General features: G+C 48.4%; 1 protein-coding gene across 10 annotated transcripts in view; it reads right to left on the reverse strand.

The window, feature by feature from the left end:
- The window catches only part of Kcnq2 (potassium voltage-gated channel subfamily Q member 2), a 59,312-nt gene that overhangs the window by 31,057 nt on the left and 4,075 nt on the right, over positions 1-24,180 (reverse strand). For all 10 annotated transcript variants that reach the window (XM_028774034.1, XM_028774036.1, XM_028774035.1 and 7 more), the window contains exons 2-7: positions 7,198-7,288; positions 6,141-6,267; positions 5,634-5,809; positions 4,620-4,745; positions 2,393-2,503; positions 1,735-1,830 (exon numbers count right to left, since the gene is read on the reverse strand). In XM_028774034.1, the coding sequence (XP_028629867.1) occupies positions 1,735-1,830; positions 2,393-2,503; positions 4,620-4,745; positions 5,634-5,809; positions 6,141-6,267; positions 7,198-7,288 (727 nt within the window). The remainder of the gene's footprint in view (positions 1-1,734; positions 1,831-2,392; positions 2,504-4,619; positions 4,746-5,633; positions 5,810-6,140; positions 6,268-7,197; positions 7,289-24,180) is intronic.

The raw sequence follows: 24,180 nt of genomic DNA on the forward strand, positions 1-24,180 counted from the left end.
TGGAGGGTTTTGGCTAAACACCTGTTTTGGGTCCTAACAACTGGAGTGAACATGTGGGAAAGGCAACAATGTTCCATGTCACATGGGTAAAAATGTGGGCAACAATGTTACATGTCAGGTGGGTAACAATGTTATGTGTCACTTTCTTTTCCGGTTGTTTTCATTTATTTGGTTGGTTTGTTTTGGGTCTTAACTGCTGAGCCATCTCTCCATCTAGAGAACTACACTGTTTTGATTGCTACAGCTTTATAATAGATTTAAAATCTGAAAGTGTAAGAGTCCCCATAATTTGTCCTGCTTCAGTGCTCTCCTGGAATATCCAGAGTCCATTGTAATTCCACAAATACCTTAGGATTAGCTTTCCCATTTCTGAAAGGGGGTGGAGGGCACTGGACCTGCATGCCAATGTTTGGGAAGAACATTTTAATGAGATTATGTCATCCAGTCCTTGAACATGGGATTTTTTTTACTTACTTTGGTCTCCATCAATCTTTTAATAAGATCAAGGACTACATGAGGTCCAGGCTAGCCAGGCTGACTTCTATAGAATGCTTTGAAGACACAGAAGGCCTGGTACCTCCTCTGAGACTCCCCCTCCAAGTATTTTTCTGCTTGGAAGCCAGAATCATAACCAGGTGATAAGCCTCTTGAAAAATCAGTCCTTCTACCCCTGCACCTACATGAGGGCTACTGGGGTCATTGCTAACCAAAGCTTTGGCCCCAAATATGTAGAAAAATCATCTTTGCTCAAAGGAAGACCCTTTGATCAACTGTTCTACCACAATGTCTTTACCTTGTGGTCATGCATCATAAATGGGCTGGAGATGTTTTGAAGCTCTGGAAACCACCCTGAAATTTACAGTGGGGAAACTGTGTAGGCAAGACAAGTAAGGAGGCATTTGTAGGTGAGGCAGGAACAGCTATGCTATTGCTCTTTCATGGTAGATTCACAGGGTGCTGTTGAATGGCCTTTGAATATATGGGGGTGGTACTCAATTTATGTTGTTCCCTATTAAACATTTTGGCCCCATGGACATGTAGTTATTTTATTTTTCAAATGGGCATTCTGTTCTTTTTTTTGTATATTTTGACATTACAAAACAATATCCATATGTTTTATGGTGAAAGCTGTGCAGTACATATACAAAAGGAAGCTGGAATCAAGGTTGAGACTGTGAAAGCCACATCTTTAAAAAGAAAGACAGATACAGGGCCATATTCATCTGGCAGGAAATCTCCGTGTTCTGCATGCATGTTCAGGTGGCCTGCATATCCCACCTGCCCCTAAATGGTTAGACTACCTGAGCAAGTGCAGAGCAGTAAGGCACAGTGTCCACAGCTCAGGCTGATGTGGCACAGATGTGCCTCAGGAGCCACTTGCTACCAGACTTTCAACTTCTCTAAGCTGTGAGTCTCACAGATGCAGGATAGGTGTGATGAGACACCTACCTCATAGGACACTAACAATGACCTAGATGGTTCCTGAGATAGTATTAACCTGAGCCTAGTGGCCACCGGGGATAGGATCATCCAGCAGCAGTACCGTGAGTCACTAGGTGTGTAATTTATTCTTATGCTGAACACAACCTTGTTTTCCAAACCCAGGCTATAGCCTATCCATAGACAGGGAAAAGCATGGTACAGCCCTTGTCAGTGCCAAGATCCTAGTGGGCTCCCTTCTAGGTAAGGTGGAATCAGAACAGGGGCTGGTCCCTAAGAGGGACTAAGGCTCACCTGGATCAGACCTGCCGCAGGGTTCCGCCGTTTCTCAAAGTGTTTTTGCCGATGCTGCTCTTGTACTTTCAGGGCAAAGCCGGATCCCAAAATGCCCTGCAAGTTACTGAGGTCAGACCACATCCTGGGACCATTCCCCTCCTCCACCCTTGTCTACAATACTTGTATTTTGTGGGTGCACCTTCCTATATCCTTGGAATTCTTTAACACTTCCAGGTCTGCGGAACCTCTGGTTAGCAGAAGGCAATGCCTAGTGATCCCAATCAGGAGCCATCCTAACCTTCTGTGTCCCCAAGGCAGCTGCAGTCAGCTTCTCTGCCAGCCCCAAAGCAACAGTCAATATGCCCATCCCATTCTTTATATGATAAATGAGGACCCCCCACTATCTAGAGTCATTCAGATAGGAAAGCCATAGAAATCAACAGAGCCATGTGAGACAGCCTGATCTGAAGACACTAGAAGTGTGCCTAAGGAGGCTACAGGCATCTAAACCAGAACAGTCTCACTCTGGGTCTAATCTGGGGCCTCTCTAGGGGCTGTGAACCCCACAGGGACCTGCTCCTATCCAAGATCTTCATAGTTCACAGGTGGGCCCCGTCTTACAGGAAGCCTTTAAAACCCCTAACATCCCCAAAGCAGGACGGCATGCAGGACTCACAGCAGGAAGAGCGAAGAATGAGACACCAATGAGGGTGAACGTCGCTGCCAACAGCCTCCCGTTCCAGGTCTGAGGGTACTTGTCCCCGTAGCCAATGGTCGTCAGGGTGATCTGAGGGGCAGGGGCTCTGGTCACTTGGGCAGGCTGGCAATGGCCTGCCACAGAGGCCACAATCCCAGGCCAGATGTCCCTGCTCAACCATGGGAAGTTCACCCAAGTAGTTTAAGGGAAGCTGGACACTGATGACCACTCAGGTTTTGGCTGGACCGACAGAAGGGTCATCCTTCCTACATCATCCATACTAGGGCAAAACAAGGCCAGGATCAGTGTAGGTTATCTTTTATTCTAAAATCCCCAATCTTTCTTCTACACTAAAAGGGGAATCATTCCCAAGGCTCTCCTAATTCACACTTGAGAGGGTAGACTCCACAGTTTACACACAGGCACCAAGAAAGGAGAGCAGTTTTCATCGTTGGCATTTCTAACCCCTGCTCTGTGCTCAGAGGAAGGAGCATCAGTTAATTGTTAAGTGCCCACCAAGTCAAGGGTCAAGATCAAGGAAGTGCAAGGATTCCAGGTTCACAGAGTGTTAGGAGTCAGAAAGGCCTAGGAGAACAGGATTCAGGGAGAAATGGGGGCAGTCTAAGAGAGGGTCTGGCCCAGGAGGGGAGGAAGCAAGGGATAGTGGGTAGAAGGTGGCCGAGAAGACAGATAGGTAGTAGCAAGGGGGCTGCATTTTAGAAACCCATGGACATTTTAAAATACAAGGATTACTTTGAAACAATAAAGATAAAATGTTTGCTTCAGTTCTGAAAGAGAAAAAAGGCCTAGACTCAAGAAAATTTTGAAAAGAATGGGCTACATCTCTCTCACAGGACCCTGGGGCCAGCTGATTACAGTTCAGGACCCCTGGGTGCCAAGCTAACTCCCTCAGCAGAGCCTGGGCATGCACAATCAGACAATCCAGCTATTCCTGCTTTGTGCCTATCACACAATCTCCTCTATCAGTCATCTCCAGCCTTAAACTCTCTTCACTCCTAATAGCCCTGCTTCTTACCAAAAGGACATGAGGTTCCAGGCCTGTGGACATTAGTAATATCACAAATAAACTGCCCTGTGGCTTCACCCCAGGGTCAGTTGTCTGATCCTCCCTGAGTGACTCTGCAAGCACAGCATCTGCCTAGGTCATCACCTCAGGGCTTGTCAGGTGATAACAATCTCTGCCTGAGCCTCTAAGGAGTCTAAAGTATTGGGGGAGGGGCTAGGAGAAACCCGTATCTCTTTGGAGTAGATCTCAGGGCTAGTGTGGGCTTCAGAAAGCAAGATCAGAAAACAGGGGCCTAGGAAACCTGTCTTCCATGTCCACTCCAAGCAGAAGTCCAAAGATGACTAATAGGCCCTTCTGGAAAGGGGCAGTGAGAGAGGACTTCTGGAGCATCTTAGGCAGAGTCAAGCATGGTGAGCCTCAGGCACAAAGGCCACTTGGGCAGCACCAAGTCTTAGGGAAGCTGCAATTAAGGCCACTGCCAGCAGGCTGCAGACCACCTAAAAAACATCTCGGAGAGTCAGAGCCTGTGTTTTCCATTTGCACTGTGCAAATGTGTACCCAACTTTTACATGGCTCCTGGAGATCCAAACTGAAGTTCCCATGCTTTTGAAGCAAGTACTTTATCTACTGAGCCATCTTCACTTTGAATTCTCCTTTATCCCTCACAATGAAAGATAGGATTGACTGGAGATGGAAGGCCAGCAGTAAGCTCCTGGAATGGTAGCAATTGGCCTTGGGAATGGAAGGCCAAGATAACAATGTTGCCTTCACCTTCATACTGTTCCAAAGTTCTTAGAGTCATTCAAACTCTTGAGCTGGGGAGCCCCAGGATGGCTTTATTCTGGTCATTACCCTCAGAGCCTCAATATTCCCCCACCCTAATCTTTCTCCTATACAGTTCAGTGCCAAGTGAGGAACTGCAGGAAGGTAATGGGGAGAGAAAGAAGCCCAGTCTGTCTCCCATCACATCTACCAACACGGGAAGCACATCAGCCTCAGTTGTCATCATGTCCACAGCCAGCCACCAAGGTGTCCTCCAAGAGACATGCCCACCCAGCTCAGCCTAAAGGCAACTAGGTTTCTCCTTCAGGTCCCAAGGGGTAGGGTGTATATCCTTAGGATAGCAGTAGTCAGAGGATGTGAAGGAGGAAGGAATGGTGACCAATGACCAGGACTTACCAGACCCCACCAGAGTGCATCCGCGTAGGTGTCGAAGTGGTCATTCTCACCCTTTTCTGCCAAGTACACCAAAAACGAGGCCAGGATGAGGCAGAGGAAGCCAATGTACCAGGCAGTGACCAGCTCCTGCAAAGGCAGGAAGCCACGTCATTGTCTCACTCAGCCTGGAAGCCCAGCATGGGAGCCCTGCCCTCAACTGTGCAGCTCAGAGAATTGGAAGATGTAATCCCATCCTGATGCCAGCAAGGTACAACTAGAGTAGACACTGGTCAGGTTTGGCAACAGGGCTTGTCCTGAATAATGAAGTGACTGCTGGCTGTATAATGCAACTTTCAACTATTTTAGCCCTTTAAACACCCTGTTCCTGGCTGGGGAAGCACATACCCCATAGCCAGCAGCTGGGGTCCCAACACTGTGGAGAAATCCCCCAAAAGGGGTACAGGCCTCAATGGGCATATATTCAGTTCCCAACACTCAGGGTACGCAGTGCAGTCCAGGAAGCTCAACTTCCCCAGAGCCAAGTGCCTGCCCATACATGATCACGGCTGACAAAGGGGAGGGAGGTCAGACAGGATAAAGAGCATTTGAATCAATGAGAACATAAAGAGCACAAGGTCTCATAGACAACCTGGCAGAAACCAGGTCTTGGCCACTGAGGACTCCTTCAACACAGAATGTGTACCCACAGCCACCCCGTAAGTACCCTGGTCAGCAGCCACCACAAGCCACAGTTTAAACAACCCCTAAGTAGGTGATTCAGGCAGAGTATCGATCCAGGCCTTCAGAACCAAGAAGGGAAATGCTCAGCTACAGGGGCTGCCGCTACAGGAAGGATTGCTCACACTAAGAATAGAAAACAGCTTCTGAGGACAGGAGAGGAAGAGAGTCAGCCATGGGATAAAAGGAATGGCTCGTTTATATCTTGCCTGGTCTGTGACTACATCAGCTTAGAGCAGCCTGAAGCCTTGAGGTCATGGTAAACAGCAGGCCCCAGGCAGGGCCAGGGCTGCTCACCTTGCTGTGAGCGTAGACCACGGATCCCAGGAGCTTCCAGGTGCCACCCCTCCGGTCCATACGGATCATCCGTAATATTTGCAAGAACCGCAAGCTCCGAAGCGCAGATGTAGCAAAGACATTGCCCTGGGAGCCAGCAGCCAGCACAGCAATGGAGGCAATCAGCACCATGATATCTGTGGGAGACAGGCACAGATCACAGCATCTCTTCCCCAAGGCCCCCAGAGGAGGACTCAGTGGTCCCATAGACATGCAAGGTCATGTGGGGCCCTGGGAAGGGTAGTTTCCAGTGCCCACCCTGCCTACCTGTGGTGTCCAAGAGAGACTGCCCAGCACTTTGTCCCCCTCCCAACTCCTAGGCCTTGTCAGCCATGGCCTCCAGCTCCAAGTCAGTGATAAGAAGGAACTTCCAGAAGGCCCTACCCTCTTACTCAACCCATTGTGGCCAAGACAGAAATAACTCCTTCCCCAGACCCAACTCTTATGGGCATGTCCATCAGGCCTCACCAATCACACAAAATGGCTTCCTGGCAAACTTGAGCCTGCCCCTCCAGCCTCGATACCGGCAGCAGCAGCCTGCAGCCCAGATCCTCACAAAGTACTCAACACCGAATACCACGATGGTCACGATTTCCTGGGAGGTGGGAGGAACACAGATGAAGACACTACCAGGCCTTAGGAGGGCTACCTCTATACTACATGACAGTTTTGGGACAGGGATGGATAAAGCTCCAAGGATCATAAACTAGAAATCAGGGCTTCAGGCTTAGCTCAAGCCCCATAGGACACCCAGTTCATGTCATCCAGGATTGAATCCCTGCTAGAAACAGATCCTCCGGGGACTTACTGCTGCCAGCAGGTCCTGTAGACCACCAGAGGAACCCCCCCCCTTCTCGCCTCCCTTCTGAGCTGCAGTGGGAGGCTCTGGTGTCAGTGTGAGGGATGGGCACAGCAGGGCTGAGCTGAAAGAGTTCCCAGCCATACCAAAAGGAAAATAGGTTCCTGTAGAATTCAGGCAGCTCCAGGGCAGTGGGGCAAAGTGGGTGGAAAAGCACTCTAGTGGGATCATTCTTGAAGGGCCACCTCCGTTACCAACGGCAACAGAGGAATTACAGTCCCGTTTCCATGACACCCACCCCTGTCCCGTCACAGGGTTTATGTGAGTGAGCATCATGGCCTCCCACCCCTTCACCCACATCTTCTGGGGAGCACCACACACTTCAGTGGAGGCACCTGAGTACTGAGACATAAGAAAGCAAGGCAGAAAGGGGGGATGGTGAGGACCACTGGATATTGTAACATTACTTCTAGGGACTAGGAAGCTGAGAAGGGGCTTGAGGTCTCTACACCACCATGCTGGGAACAACAATAGCTGTGTGTGTAAGAAAGAACACTAACTACTCTGGAGGAGACCATGTATGCAGGAGGCCTGGCTCAGAGAGGATCAGGGTTGAAAGCAGAACCCGAAGCAGAAGTCCAGGGGTTGGGAGGTAGGCTGTGCTGTAGAGGTCCATTTCCCAGCCTCCAAGCCTCTCCCCATGCCCTGCCCAAGTGTGGAGCTTACCAAGATGTAGAGGGCCCCCTCAGAGCTCTTCTCGTACTCCTTGATGGTGGAAAACACAGAAAGCACAAGGCAGGAGAAGACTAAAAGAAACCTGCAGGAGGTGAGAGATACACAGTCAGTGGGCCAGCCACAGCCTGTGTCTAATCAGCTTGCATGCCTCGGACTCAGACCTTAGAGGGTCTTCAGAGCACAGTGGGGAGGGGAGGGGTGGGATACAGTCTGCACCTGTCTCCTGCTACCCAAGACTCCACCATCACACCAATTGCAGACCAGGCCCCTCAGTATAATTGTATATCTGGTTTTAGCAAAGGCAGCCTTAGCTAGTGCAAAAAATGATAAAAAGAACCAACTCCACACTGTTGGCCCTATAGAAGGTAAATATTCATTCTTTTACCTGGTATGCAACAATTCCTCCCTAGCTTCAGAGGCAGAAAAACTCTCTTCCAGCTAGATGGGGTGCTAAACTCAGATCATCTTTCTGGGCTTTCCCTAGCTGCCACAATGTTTCAATTTCTCCTTCCTTACAAGCTCTGACGATTCCTGCTCTGTTCACCAGCTTGTCCTTTCTGCTGTAATTCTCTCTCTCTCTCTCTCTCTCTCTCTCTCTCTCTCTCTCTTTCTCTCTCTCTCTCTTTCTCTCTCTCCTCTTTCTCTTTCCATATATATATGTGTGTGTATGTATATATTATATTACATATTATATATTACATATTATATATATTACATATTACATATCATTATATATTATATGTTTTATATTTTATATATATTATATACATGTGTATGTAAATGTATAAATATATTTACTACCTGACCCTTCTTGGCCTGCCAAAATTCTCCTCCAAGATCTCTTCCCCTTTCATGGCTATGTGCATCCTCTGACAAGTGGGATACCTTCTCCCTTACTCTACCCCAGAGCTCTACAGAGGACAAGTGCCATAGTCCTACCACAGGCATCCAGCTTGTGGCCTTTGATAAGGGCACACCAAGTGACCTAAAACACATGATAGGTATTATAGCAGGAACAGTGCCTGCTGAAGACTACCACATTTGCATTTTATCCTGGGAGATTGGAGAAGCTGCTGTTAAATCATAAGAGGCAGACTCTAGGGCCAGTGAGATGGTTCAGCAGGTAAGATGCTTGCCGCCAAGCCTAGGAACCCGAATTTCATACCCTAGACCCACGTGGTAGAAGGAGAAAACCAACTCCCATAAATTGTCTTCTGATCTCCATGGGTGCACCATGTGTGTAAGGGAGGGAGGGAAGGAAGAAGGGGGAAGAGTGAGCAATAATAAAATAAATTTAAACACAAAAAAGCAGACTCCAACACAAATGAATCCCACATGTATACAGGGGATGTGTACATGTCAGGAGCCCACTGGTTCTTAGGCAGCTCAAGTGATAACAACATTTTTTTGCAGATGACAACCTGTCACACAAAATAGGCACAGCTAACATACAATCCTCAGGGCCTGTGCATGAAACATGCTTGACCACAAGGCACCAAGAAGAACCTCACATTCATCTGAACCACAAGTGCTCTTGCTCAAGGAGTTGCTTGTCCCCCACCCCCAGCAGTCACGTGACCTTCAAAACCCAGGCATCTGCTTACGTGCACAGCAACAATAACGATCATGATGGTGACTATGACGAGAAGCTATTATGCTCCTGCTGGGCCTTTGACTCCTTTTGTCACCATGGCCCCTACCCCTGGACAGCAGAGGGTCTAATGGGGTCAGGTTGCCTCTACACAAATCTCCCTCTCTGCTTAATATGTAGAACTGACCACTGTCCCTACCAGTTAGGTCACTGTTTCCCTCTTGCCATTCTCTGATATCCTCTGCTGCAGGCTCAGGGTATTGTCTATGAGAACATTTCCCCTTTCTAGTTCAGGGTTCATGGGTAAAAGCCAACGCCAGCTGAGCACTTGCATCCAGCTGTGGCCACACCTCTGGAGCTGCAGATGATGAAGCCCATTGCTGAAGATGATGGATTTGGATTCTGCCCCTGTGTATTCGAGACCTCTGATTTTTCTAGGCTGTGAGTGGCTGGAGGTCAGGGTAGGTCTTGCTCACCACTCACCATAACGATGCTGTGTCTTCCTACCTGGTCCCCGCCCCTCCCTTTCAGACAAGCCACAATGAATGAGACATAAGCAGGAAAACAAGGAGCTAGGTATCCTGTTTAGTTGGCAGAGTACATGCCTAGAATACACGATTTCCTGGGTTTAGCAGCCAGCAGAGAATAAGTCAGGCATGGTAATGCATATTTATCATCCTAGCACTTAGGAGGTAGAGTCAGGAGAACCCTGAACCTCCAAAACTGGGCTCCACATCCTGAGAGGAGACAGCACAGAGTCCACAGGTCCAGTAGCCCACTATCTGGGTGAAAAGCCCAGGGTCACCAGTCTGGCAGTCTTAGACTCTCAAGGTCCAGGTTCCACATTCCCAAAGTAGAACTGGCCCATCGGGAAGGTAACAGCAGTCCAAGCAGTTCATTGATGGAGCCTGGTATATACCATCCTGTGCTATCAGCAGGCAGCCACCTGGCCACCTGAGCCCACTGGACCTGCTGCAGGTCTTACTCATAGACACTTACCATCCCATCCGCCATTCAGCAGGCTTCTGTCACCACAGAGGGCCCTGAGGCCAATCTCATCTCCACCCTCCATGATTTCAAGTACCCAAGCACTGTAGACAGTCATCTGTGCTATGGTTGCTGACTAAAGTGTCCATCACATCTGAAAACACAGCATTACCAAGACCTGTGCTTGGCCGGTGGGGAAAACTAACACAGTCACACCGATACATACAACTGACTTTCATGGATAAGGAGGGACAAAAGGATTCAGCCAGATATCTGGGAACCCCAGCTAACTTAGTGGTCAAAGGGGAATGCCCTGATGATGCTCTAGGATCGCCATAGGTAGAGATTTAGGGCCAGGTGCTATCAGAAAATGTTTGCATCAGAAAACTGGAGTTTGGGGGTGGGGGAGCGCATCTCTGAGATGTACTATAAACTTTCCAGATTCTATGAGGTTGACCCTAGCTAAGACTCCTAGCAAAAGGGGATATGGAACCTGAAACAGCCACTCCTATCACCAGGAAAGACTTCCAATGGAGGGATTGGGACACCTCAGCCACAAAACCTTCAACCCACAATTTGTCCTGCCTACAGGATATGCTGGGGTAAAGAGGGAACAGAAATTGAGGGAATGGCAAACTGGTGACTGATCTAGCTTGAGACCCATGCCATGAGAGAGAGCCCACTATTAATGTGATTGTGCCATACTTGCAGACAGGAGCCTAGTGCAACCGTCAGCAGAGAGGCTTTATCCAGCAACTGATGGAAACAGATACAAAAACCCACAGACAAACATTAGGCAGAGCTTGGGGGAATCCTCTGGAAATGGGGGAGGAAGGATTGAAGAAGCCAGAAGGATCCAGGAAACCACAAGAAAACAACTAACAAGAGTCAACTGGGCCCATAGTGGTTCACAGAGACTGAACCACCAACCAGAGAGCATGCATGGGATGGACCTAGGTCCTCTGCATGTATGTAACTGTCGTGTAGCTTGGTCTTCATGTGAGACTCATAACAGTGGGAGCAGGGGCTGTCTCTGACTCTGTTGCCTGTCTTTGGATCTCTTTTCCCTAACTGGGCTGCCTTCTCTAGCCTCAATAGAAGATGTTCCTGGTCTTACTACAAATTAATATACCGAGGTGGGTTGATATCCATGGGAGACCTCTCTTTTCTGAGGAGAAAGGGAGGAGGAGTGGATGGGAGGATGGAGAAGTGATAGGAAAGGACTGGGAGGAGAGGAGGGAGGAGAAGCTACAATCAGGATGTGAAGTAAATAAGTAATTTTTAAAAAAGAAGAAAGAAAGAAAATGTCTCCATTACCTAACACTGACCTCACAAACACCCACCTAGGACCTAGTTGCCCTACTCTCAAAATATCAGGTACCAGGAAGGCCCATATAGGCCAATGAATACGCCATGCCAGGGTCTGTACAATATACCATCAGTATAATCAGCCCAGGTGTATGGTGAGGGCCTAATTCCCTGTGTCTTTCTGAGACTGGGTCAAGAGAGATACACAAAGTATGAAGTTCAAAGGTTGAAAGGGAATTCCAAGAGGCAAAGAGAGGACCAGCTTGTGTGAGAGACAGCATACCCTATCACTCAAATCACCAGTCAAAAGTCAAGACCATTTCTCCCTAACAAGAGTTAAGGATGCTCCAGGGTCCCTCATTGCATGTTTCAGCTTGAATCAGTCCACAGCAACAGACAGACAGCAGCATTCAGAAAGCGTCTGTCACCAGGATTCTCAGCCTCAGCCTCAGCCTCAGCCTCAGCCTCAGCCTCAGCCTCAGCCTCAGCTTCAGCTAAACCTCCAACAACACTGGCCCTAATAGTTACACCGACCCGACAATCTTCCTGGGCAGAGGTCCCAGGTCTGTGGCTCCAACACTGGAGTCTCAAGCTTCTGAGCTCCTGAACAGAGGCAGTGTCAGCAGTGACAGGCTGCTGGCACAATCAACAGCACAAAGCCATGGTCACATTTCAAAACTGCAATTAATTTCCTTTGCTCGTTAGTCAATTTATTCAATTAACTGAGCCCTGAAAAAAAAAAGCAAGAGAGAGAGGAAAGAAAGTACAGACATCTCGTTTGCCTTCTAGCACTGATTCTGACTGCCTGGGGTATCTTCTCCTAACTTTCTCAGTGAGGAAGGTATGGAAAGGAGAGTGGGGGATTCCCATGCTCTGATACTGACCCTGGACTAGTGATAAAGCCATGAGAAACATTAAAGGCTCCTGTAGCAGAAAAAATGCCAGAATCTGCTTAACCCACAAGGCAAGGTAGGAGCCCAGAGGAGGCATCCCCAAAAAGGGTTTCCAGGGGCCAGACCCTGCTGAATCAGGAGGAGCAGGCTCGGCTAAGAGAGAAGCAAGGAAGGTGGTTTTTGTTTTTGTTTGTTTTTGTTTTAACAGAGGAAAGGTTTGGTAAGGGTGATCACGTGCTGAGCCTGGGTAAAGTAGAATTTAGGGTCAGGGACAGAACTACAGGGATAGAACTCAAAAATAAAGTATCCACAGTTAATCTAGAAAATCCAGCACACCAAGCTACAATGTATCCTTTATGTTAAAAACACTGGAGCTAAGCCAATGCTCAGCAGGAAAAGGAGTTTGCCACCAAACAGGACGGCCTGAGTTCAATCCCTGAGATCCGGTCGGAGAAATCAACTTGACACATATGTGCATGCCTGTCTGAAAACACACCCATGCACACACAGACACACAGACACACAGACACACACACACACACACAGACACAGACACACAGACACACACACACACACACACCAAATAAATAAATAAATTTAATTAAAAACAACTGAGAGCCAAAGTGCCAGTTGACCAGGCCCTCTCAGCTTTATTCCTAAGGGTCTCTGACCAAGCATTTCAGAGACTTTTGGAGGCATTTTTGAATGAGGTTGTGATTACCTGGATATACAGAGCCAGTGACTAATCATGAGGGAATAGAAACCTTGTTCCCCAGAACACTCTCATATAGCCAGCAGGTTGTGTATCATCCATTGTACAGAGGAAAGCCACTCTGGAGCCCTGCCACTCCGGCAGCTTCCAGAAAGTGCCGCCACGGCTCCTCCGCTCCACGATTTGTTTTTTAAGTTTTCAGAACAGACAGAGCAGATGGCCCCCTCCAGGAAGGCTGGTGCAGGGGAGGCTGCAAGGGACACGCAGGAAGAGTAGCGCCCACGCTGCTCCTGGAAGCTCAGAGACAGGAAGGAGCTCAGGCTGTGTGACCAGGCTCCTCCCCAGACAGGAGGCCCCCAAGGAGAGGGGACCTAAGCTAGCCACACCTCCAGGCCTAAAACAGCAGTCTGACCATCTGTAAGCACCTCAGTGACTGGCGATGGTCCTATCCAGAACATCCCACACTCATGTCCACTTTAGAGATGAGGAGGGGCCTTTGGGGCTTTAAAAGGCTGGCAGGCTCTTCCTACCACGTATCCTCAGGAGGTGTGCAGCATGCTTCCCTGGCATCTAGCCTCCATGATGTGAGCATTTCACAGGCTTGTAGCCTCGAGTCCCAGTATAAGGGAAAATAACAACAGTAGAACAGGAGGCCACCCTCAGATCTGCCCCCTATTCAAAGCTAGCCTCCTCCAGGCTGAGCCATCATGTGTCAGTGGTCACTCAGCCACAGGCAGAAACCGTTCTAGGAATCCCCATCCCCTCACCTCCTGTCCTGTCATGCTGTGTGTTGTGTTTCTTGACACCCATGGCAATTGCAATGGGGAACCAAGAATCACCTTCTTCCCTTCTGGGGGAGAATGAAAACCCTGGGAATTTTCATCCAGCATGGCCACCAGTATTCAGAGGGACCTGGAACCATCCACTGGGACAGGCCTGTCCACCAGAGGAATTTCCCCTGTAACAAAATATTCAGACTTGGAATTCAGCATTTTTTTTCTTAACCAGCTGGAACTGGAGGAACATAGGAGAAGCAGTTTTAGGTGCCTCAGGCCATGAGATATCCTCAGCTCTGGGGCTTGGCCGCATCTCCCTATAGTACCCACAAACCAAGGAGCCTTGGAGCCTTGACTGAGAAGAGGCCTTTCTCACAGTCTCTATCCCAGCCGTTGCTAAGCCTGTAGGCTCAGAAAGGACAAGAGGCCTGCAGCAAGAATATGGCTGGTTTTTCTGCAGCCCAGAATTACAACAAGGGGTTTCAGGGCTAATTATGATAATAGATTCAACTTCAGGAGGCTTCCCTGGCAGCAGTTGCCAAGGAGACCAGCATCACAAGCAGCTGGTCCCCAGCCCCAGATTCCAAGAGCCAGAGAGGAGCAAGGCAGGGACCTCAGACAGTCGTTGGCAACCCACCCTAGCACGGGGAGAGTCTCCTAGAGATAGAGCTTGCATGGAACTGTTCTGTATCTAGAAGCACATCCAGGTCTAAATCACAAGATGCCACATGGAGATTTAGAGCCACACTGCCTTCATCTAGCTGCAAGAGTGACTTTATGAGAGGTAACTCTCAACTCTGGACAGAGGAAGATCACTTGAACCAGGGCCTGAGTACAAGAAGGGGAGACATGCAGGGAGCAAAGGTTGGGGGCAAGGATGCAGGGTCAGAGGGACCTTAGTCAGGCCCAGAAGCACCTCATAATGGTCAGCTAGTGCCAGCATATGTTGAGATATAAAGGGCACAGGTTTGAGTGTGCATGTACCCCATGCATGGATCCCTGCATGGCAGGAAGGCTGCCACAACAAGGAGACGCTCCTTTCCTTCTGCCTTTTTCTTCCTCTTGCTCCTTTAATCTCATAACAGGGAATCTTTCTCTTCTGGAAAAATACAAAATAAAACAAAACAAAGGCACTGCCATCTCCTTCCAATCCAGCTTCACACACCAGCTGTCTCACTGTCAGATCCTGGGAACATACTCTAGCCTGCCTCCTGACCCAAAGGCTGACTTGAGCAAGCCAGGGTTTGCCATCCCAGTGCACATTTAGTAACAACAGCAACAACAACAAAAATTCTAACATCACAACAGTAAAGGAAGCTAGGTAACCACAGGTCCCAGCCCTCCTCACAGCTCTTAGACTACTGAAATCTGGTTCCATGGGCCGAAAGTCTCTACTTGCCTACTTCACATCAGGGGTGTTGTGATCCTAAAGGCAGGCAACTGCTCCTGCCACAACTTACAAATGGGAAAAGTGGGGCTCTGGGCCACTTGCATGGCCCACATGGGATCCAGCTAGAGTAGGCAAAACCACCCTATATGGGAACCCTGTCCGCAGGAGGATATTGTATGTCCACACGGGATCCCCTGCAGAAATCTGCCCAACCAGGATAATCCCCATTCCTATAATGTTGGGCCTTTCCAGCTTAGGTCCTGGAGTACAGTAAGGCCTGAAGAGAGGACCTACAGCGAGGTCATACACATCCCCTCTGGTTAAAATCACACATGGCTCCCCAAGGACCTACTGCCGCCTCATCCATTAGACACAGCCAGCGCTGTAACCTGGAATCTAATTTCTCCCCCTAATAAACTGCTCTGCAGCCAAGACCTACTGCCTCCTCCAATGTCAGGAGTGAAGCAGAGCTGGGCTGCTGATGGCTGCTTCTAATAAAAAAAAATCACACACACACACACACACACACACACACACACACACACACACGGTTGTATATCCCCTGGGCCCAGACAGAACAGAAGTCACATGCCATCTAAGGACCTTTTGGTTGAAGTGAGTCCCCTCACCCTGGAGGCAGTGTTGGCTTGTCTGTCACACTGGAGCCTCTCTGCCCAACCTAGTACCACCCATAAGGCCCTGGGGATGTGAGAGAAAGTATCTCAGGGGAGATAGACAAGCCCCAGTACACACCAGATGCTCAGAAAATGTCTCAGACCCTGACAGACCATAGCTCAGGAAGCCCCAGGTCCTTGGAGGCTTGTGTGCTGATTCAGCATTTGAGGCCTCCCCAGATGGCCTCAGCTAGCTCCCATCTCCAAACACCACAGTCAGGAGGTATTCTCAAGGAACCTCTCACCCACACTGACTATTGGTCACAGGATGGCCAACGAAAGTTATCTCAAGGATGGAGGGTGCTATCCAGGTCTGGAGTTTCTACCCTCCCTGACCTATCTCCACACAATTCACTCCATTAGAAACCCAAGATTTACAAGGACCCCCAGCCTTAATAGCTGCTATAGACACCATGAGTCCTCTCTGAGAAAGTATAGGTATCTGCTACAGGCACAGGTGACTAAGCTGAGACTGTGGAGAGCTCAGCTGGGCAGGGACCCGCCAGCTCAGCACAGGGAGAGCCCTTTCTAGGCACCACCTCATGATCTGGAACCTCCTACATAAGCTCCCTGGAGACTGAAGCTCCATGAGATTAATTTATTCCCATTAGTTATCGTGGGTGCTGGACAGCGCCCAGTCTACATCAGGTAGGACTGTCCCAAGCCACACCAGGCTTACACTGCATCCCTGCCTGTTGAATCATCTAAGAAGGCAGCCATATTGCAGGCTCAGAGCTCCCAACCTGGTATCCTTTACTAACTCCCAGAAGCTTATCTCTTTCCTTCCCTTCTTCAGCATGCCCCATTCCAGCCAACTGTGCATCCCACTGATACCATAGGAAACCTGTCCCATCTCAACCCCAGGAGCAGCCAGAGAGCTGTGGTGAAAACAGCAGTCAGCTTACATCAGCTCTGCTTGAAGCTCTATGCTGGGCCTAGTGCCCTAAAGACCTCGCCATACCTGGTGTACCTGTTTTTCTTGCTCCTTTTCTACTTTTTCTCATCCTCACCATGACACCCCCATTCCTTGGGGCTTTAGCATGCCTCCTTTTGATACCTGGTGTTAGAGTTTCCTTCTCCTCACACAACCCAAGGCCATCTCTTCTTCAGACTCTCCTTCCTCAGGCATGCTCACTTTCACTGAGGACACAGCCTCATCTTCTCTGCTCTCTCCAATGCTCAGGAGGTACACACCTGTACATGGGCCATATGTCCTGACTGGTGGGATCCTGACATGACCAAACTGGACTCAACTCCACAATGCTTGCTCATGTCAGTTCTAGCACCACTTGGGGGTTCTTTGTGATGTCCACAGAACGGCTGAGAAAGTCAGGACAGAAGGGAATTAGTATGGTGAGTCTTGTGTAAGTCTGAAAACAGATGAGTTAGGAACTGCCCCAAGAGCCTGGTTACCCTAAGCCTGGCATACAGCTGACCACAGACAAGGCTGTGTCCCCACAAAAATTATGTGTGCATCACAGAAATTAGCACCCATCTTGTGGCAGTTGGGGTTGTGGCAGCTGAAACTGCAGAGCCCACATATGCATCAGCAGACAGGAGGCAGATAAACTGGACCCCAGAGACCCACAGGAAGAAGTAAGGCTCCACCACCCTATGGCTTGGGCACCCAGAGGAAACACACAGGTAAAAGCTTTGAACATGGAGCACCATGATTCCTTTGGAGGGAATATCAAGAACAAACCTATCATAGACAGGAAGATATCCGTGAGCACCAGAAACTGGAAAGGGGCCCTGTGGGGATGTAGAGATGGGTGTCCTTGATGCTACAGGGCACTGATGGCCACAGGGTACTTGTAAAAACTACCACTAATTTACTTACTCCAAATGGCTAGGGCTATGCTGGGAGAATTTCATCGCGATTTTAAAAGATGACAGGCAATCACTTCCTGGACAGAGTAAACTATTTCTTCAGAGTCACTACATTTATGCTGTAAGCAATGCTTCCTCTATGCCTTGGGGTCTTTTTGCAAGACAGCCTGCATACACTGTACCCAGAGACTCTCCAGTCCATGAGCACTGGTCCATGGGGCCATCCTGAGAAAATGGAGATAAAGATGAAGGGTGTTCTCTGAGGTCTCTGGGGCAAGACCAACTCAGTCTCTCTAGGAAGGCTTGAGAATAGATACAGTGTTTCCAGCACATGAAAAGACTTTAACAATTGTGGGCTGGGTATCATCCTTTCCGGGACACACCCTCTTCCACCATTGAGATGATGCTGTCCATGGTGTCCATGATACAATCCCTTCCCTCCCATGCCCAGTCTCTCCTCTCCTCTGCTATTACCTGACACACAACCTCCAACACTTAACCTGAGTTCCTTCCCCTAAAGGCCCCACCTTGTAGCTTTGAAGGCTATTAGTAACATATAGGAGCCCTAGTAAAAGAAACACTTCCCCCTAGCTGGAACCTCTACCCTTCTGAGTGTGAATCTCCATTTTCTTTCATGGCTCAGGAGTCCCATAAGGTGCTCAGGGTACCCCAACAATGGCTTTCCTGACAGTGTAGCTCACAAGCCTTCCCACCCACTATCCCACATTTGATGGACAGGCATGGGCTTGCCTCCTGCCCAAGCTGTGCTCCTGGGCTGGCTCCAAAGCTCACAGCACTGATTCCTTATCATTACTAAATACTCTCTCCCAGCCGTGCATAGCTCCAATGATGGAAAGCTCACCCCTCAAACAGGACCATTTCCTGATATGGGCCTCTCCTGGGCCACCCTTGCTCCTCACCATCTTTCCTAATAATCCAGATGAGCATAACAAGGGACAGGGCCATAATCAGAAGCACATCCTGCAGAAATGGCCCACATGAGCAGGACATACCTGTGAACAAAGGTTTGTGTAGCCATACAGGTATACAGGGTACTGACTCAGGTACAATCCTAAACTGAGTGTTCCCAAGTGAACTAGATGGAGTAGAAATGGTCCATAGGAGAAGACATATCACAGAACAGCTGATCCATAAGGAAATTCCAGTGTGCCATGAACACAGGAGAAAAAACAGACAAAAGATAGAGATCTGGAAATCGACAGGAGGCACAAACACACTTCTTCTTTTCCAGCATTTCCCCAATTTCCTGCATTGGGCATATAATAAAAAGAAATACTATCCATAACCAAGTGCTTCTGTAAGAGACAAAGCAAGCTGGTCATAGCAGAGCCTGCAGAGCTGTCTGCCCACGCAATTTCCTTCTGCAGACTAGAATCCAGCACTTGGGTAATTTAACAAGATGTCATGGAGCACCATCATGGAGAAGTTTTTTTTTTTTTTCATGCTGACTCAGGAAGAAGAAAATCTACCTGTGTCTTTGTCCCATAATTCCTAGAACCCTCTAGAAATAACTCCCCAAGCTCTTGCCTCTTCCAAGGCTCACAACGGTAACCCAAGCCTCATCTTGTGAGAAGGTGGGGGCAGCAATCACACCATGGAGCTTTTTGCTCACAAGGAAATACTGCTATGCACCTGAGTCCAGGACCATGGTCAGCACCACAGAGCCAAACAGGCCTCTTGTCCCTTTCTGAGTCCAGGAATACAGAAACTCCTACCACCTCTACAAGAGTAGCAGGCCTTCTTTTGTGCTGGCCACCTTAATAGGAGGGGTGACAGGCATGGTCCCAGACCCTTGCTCTACATGCTTTCTCCCACAAGAGGATTTCTACAAGTGTAATGAACAGCAAGCACAGATATCTGTATATATAGCCTGAGGAGAAATAGTGTTCTGGATGAGAACATTTTGCAAAAATGTTAGTCAAAAAGCTTCTTGCAAGATCTTCTACAGCTCAGAGGTCTGTGTTAAGACATCTGGGAAGCTCACAGCAGCAATGCTAGCAGTGGTGAGATCTCAGATATGCCCTTCATTTCCATCAACAAGGAACCTTTCTCACCCGTTAGGACATGCTCCCGGAAGTGGGCCTGAATGTGGGGCCTGGGCACCTCCCCAAAACCCAGCACAGGAAAACATCAGAACTGGCAAGGTGCAGGTGACGAGTATACAGCCATTATAGATTCCATGGTGGCCTACAATGCACCCTGGGAATGTGCATAAATAACAGCTCAAGGAGAGAGAAGCCAGGAGTCACAGCTGACTGGAGAGAAGGCAAGCCTAGGGAATCACTGCATGGCAAATCACCTCATATATCTCCAGTTTGTTCCTCTGGCATGTCTTCTGCATGTGTGTTTAGTGTGAAGTTTACCCATTCTGAAAGGAAGACTGTCCTAATAACTACACACACACACACACACACACGCACGCACGCACGCACGCGCATGCACATGCACACACAGACACACATACACACACACGCATGCACACACACACCAATGCTCAAGGAACATCAAGGTTAGGTGATGGAGAAGAAGGCTATGAAATGTCCCCCGGACATGACATAGTTGTCGCACACATGAACTCACAAGACATGAACAAGATCAAGCTAGTTAATAATTCCAACACAAGGAAAGAGAGGCTAAGTTCCCACCCACAGCTGAGGACCTACTAACAGTTAATGGCTGCTGAGGATGAAGAGTCACTTGTCTTTGGAAAGTGGGCACTGGTAGATTGTCCATGCTCTGGTGGATAACCCCACACCCATGTGTTAAAGGTCATACTAATTGGATTCAATGGGTTATAAAAAAAAAAAACACAAAAATAGCCAAGTGTGGCGGTGCCCACCACTGGGGCGGAACAGGCAGGCAGATTTCTGTGAGTTTGAGGCCAGCTTGATTTACATATCAAGTTCTAGGTAAGCCAGGGTTACATGGTAAGACCTTTTCTCAAAATAAGGTAAAAAATAAATCTAAAAGATTAAAGACAAAATAAAAAGAGAGGACATGAAGTTGAGGAGGGAAATGGGGAATAGGAATGGATATGAACAGGACATCCTGTGTCTATATATAAACTGTCCAAAAAATAAAATAAATGAAACATCCAAACTAACTGGAACTACATCTGGCTAGAGCCCCCCATACTCACTGCATTACCCATCAACACAGCCTCTTCTAAACAGACTTTCCAAAAATGTTTCATTTCTATCTTGCTTCCCAAAACTGGGGCCCATCAAGAAGTTGGCCCCTGACTCACACTCACCACCCAGTGTCTTTCCAAGTCAAAGCAGAAAAGTAGCACCAGCCCTACAAAGTCTCCAGCACAGATCAAAGCTGGTGGCTCTTGGATGAAAGGGCCGAGAGACTAGGCAGAACCTGGAGCAAGGACAGCCCCTTGACTTAGGAGAAAGGAGGGATCTCAGGGGATGCCACCTCAAGTGATACCGTGGAGGTTGCTGACACTTAAGAGATCATCAAGGAATCTATGCAGTTTTCAAGCAACCACCACTAGAACTTTCTTGAATAACAGCCCTGCTGGGCATTCACAAAATTATTCCCAATATCAGAAAAGAAATGAAAGACCTAATTCTGTTCCAGCTGGACACCCAACAGAGCCCAAAGACAAACGAAGATGTGTCTGGAACACTTCCTGACTCCTTTTTCCACACAGAGAAGCCACTGTCCCAGAATCCTCACTTCCTTCACAGAGGCTCTGATGGCCCCAGCAGCCACTCCCTTAAGACAACTGAAGATGGACAGGGATGGATGACTAGGGAACATGCTAAGAGATTCCCCTTGGTGGGTCTCTATTCCCAGACCAAGACCACCTGCTCAGCAGGGGTGGATGGGGGCAGCCTGCTATACAGCTCAAGAGCCCAAATCCTTCTCAGAGTGTCCCTCTAGAATATCACTTACCCTCACCCACTAGATCCCATTGCTTCCAGGAATGAATGGGAGAATGAAAACAAGGCTGGGAGACAGCTCCGTTGATAAAGTCCTTGACACACAAGCATGAGGACTGAGTTTGATCCCCAGTACTTGTATTTAGAAAGCCAGGTGTGATGTACATTTTTGTTATCTCAGTGCTGAGGAGGAAGAGACAGCCTAGTAAAACCCAAGTGAGAGATCTCGTCTCAAAAAGCAACATGGATAGCTCCTGAGAGACAGCACATAAGGTTGACCTTTGGCCTCTATACACATGCACACATAAATCTGCACACATACAATAAAAAAAAAGAGCATGCAAATGTCGGGAGGACTCTTGTTGCCCTCAGTCCCGCACAAGGCAGTAATCCTGAGCAGATCTCCACACTAGACAGTTGTTAGCAAGACCTAGCCCTGGAAGCATGGACATGAAGTACAGCACCTGCACACAGTGCTTATAGGGCACACCTGGGATTCTGAGAATCATTTTTAAAAAGTCAGCAAGAAAGCAGAAATTGGAGTTCAGTTCATACAGAGACCCCAGTGGGAGGCCTAGCTGTACAGGTTGGGCAGGCACATGGCAACCATGAGTCACTTCCAGCTGATCTCTGGGGACAATCACAGGTCGACTCAATACCACCACCACCACCCAGCATTTCATCTCAAATCAGATAAACTGCTTCTGCTGTTGTTAGGCAGTTGGACAGATGCTGCTATTGGGTTTCCTCCTCCAAATGATGGCTTGGTGCCTGGTGCGTCACTGTGAGTGAGGCGCTGTTTGAAGAAGCTCCTGGAGCTGTCAGCAAATTGTTGTCTAAAAGCAAAACCCAGTTCCATCCATGAAAGGGAAAGGGCTGTGCTTGGTAGGCATCCACACACAGAGGACAGTGCTCACTGTGAAGGGGGCTCAGCCAAGCCAACTAACTCATCCACATCTGGGTAGAAACCAGATGTCTACAGGGCTGGCTCAGCAGTTCCCCTGCAGCCTGAGGGGCTTACTGGTAGAACCTACACACTATATTTTTCAATCCAAAATCATTCCTCTCCTCAACATGAAACCTTTAGGGTGCTGTCACGCATGCTACTCAGTTCCACAGAGGAAGACATCTTAAACTGCCAATCAACACACACACTCATGGTTCTAGGAAAATGGTTGGTCCTCTAGGAGCTGGCCCACTGGCAAGCTTCTGACACTCAGAATTCATGTCTAAACCTTCCAAACCTGTGTCTCCTGTTAAACAGTGGCCCAAATCATCTTGCCAAGATCAAGATACAGACTGTATCCTGAGGCTTTGTCTAAGGATTGGCTGATGAATGGGAGGTTAAGAGTCACTATCTACAGCTGAGCCAGCCATAGTCCCAAGACTTCCATACACCACTGGATAAGGTCTCACTCTGTAAAACCTCAGGCAGCACAAGCCAGTGAACATCAGCTCTTACAAATCTTCGTGTCTAGTGACTCAAATCCACATTCAGCCAGGAACATCACTTGCATATTATGAACAAGAAAACTGGAGTCTAGAAACTGGAGCTGATCAAGGGAAGCAGAGCCATCCAGAGTCCTCAGTCCTAAGCCCTACCATCCTTCACCCCTGAGAGGTAACAAGAGTCTCCTGACAACCCCACCCCCAGCAGCTATAGCACAAATGTGCACACTTAGTGGGTGGAAGACACATAGGTAATTACATGGCAAGACAGTCTACTTTATTCAGCAGAATTTGGTTTTGGGAAGGTTGGTTTGTTTTTGTTTGTTTGGTTGGTTGGTTGGTTTTATTTTGGGGATTTTTGTTTTGTTGTTGGGTTTTTTGTTTTGGGGTTTTTTTTGTTTTGTTTTGTTTTGTTTTTGTTGTTGTTTTTGAGACAGGGTTTCTCTGTGTAGCCCTGACAGTCCTGGAACTTACTCTGTAGACCAGGCTGGCCTCGAACACCTTGATCCACCTGCCTCTGCCTCCCAAGGGCTGGGATTAAAGGCACCAAGACCCAGCTCAGCACTATTTGTAATAATAAGAAATGGAGCACACACCAAGGTCCCTCAAAAGAAACACTGCTCTTTATCAACTTTGCCTTACCAGGGACAGCAGCTGCCAGATCAGAGTTCACTCTCCTTCCAAAATGGGGTCCTCTAATGTGACTTCAGCCTTTAAAGGATATGACCAGGATCAGGGCCAGGATCAACCCTTCCATCCGACTGTAGGGATGCACAAATGGTTAAGAGAGCATGCCACATCCCTTCTCCATTCTTTTATGTGTCAATTCAGGATTCATATGGTCAAATACAGCTGTTAGTACCTCCACAGAGCACTCCAAAGAGCCCTTAGTCCTACGGACTTGCCCACTTCCCTAGATTCAACCTTACAGTGAGGCATGGACTCACTGTTCACACTAGGAGGTGCTGAGGACCACACCAGCCCTGTTTCCTCATTAACAGGGGGTCAGAACACCTCACCCAGGGCACACTGGAATAGCCAAGATCATGGGGATTTACAAAAGCCTGTGTATTTTGCTCATTGGAAGACACTAAAGGCCCCACCACTGGGCTCCAGCTGTACTATCCGAAACTGTCACTGGCTCCTCGGAAGCACTCCAGACTCAAGTAGTTTCAGAATCAAGGCCAGCACCTGGGATCATTCCCAGCCATGTCAAAGTTCTTCAGGCTGGTAATATGCTGTGTGTCTTTCTAAGTCTTCATATAGATGGCTTTACATATCCTACTCATGCTGGTATCCATTAAAATGAGATTTCTCTGCTCTCATCTGCCACTCTACCCAGAATGCTCCCTGTCTAGCTGCAAATCCATTGTTTCTTTACACATGCAAGGATGCTTAAAGATTTACTCTACACATAACCAGGGCAGAGGGACTGCAATTGTTTTATCTC

Source organism: Grammomys surdaster, unplaced genomic scaffold (genome assembly GCF_004785775.1).
Source record: "Grammomys surdaster isolate TR1022 unplaced genomic scaffold, NIH_TR_1.0 238, whole genome shotgun sequence".
Lineage (NCBI taxonomy): Eukaryota > Metazoa > Chordata > Mammalia > Rodentia > Muridae > Grammomys > Grammomys surdaster.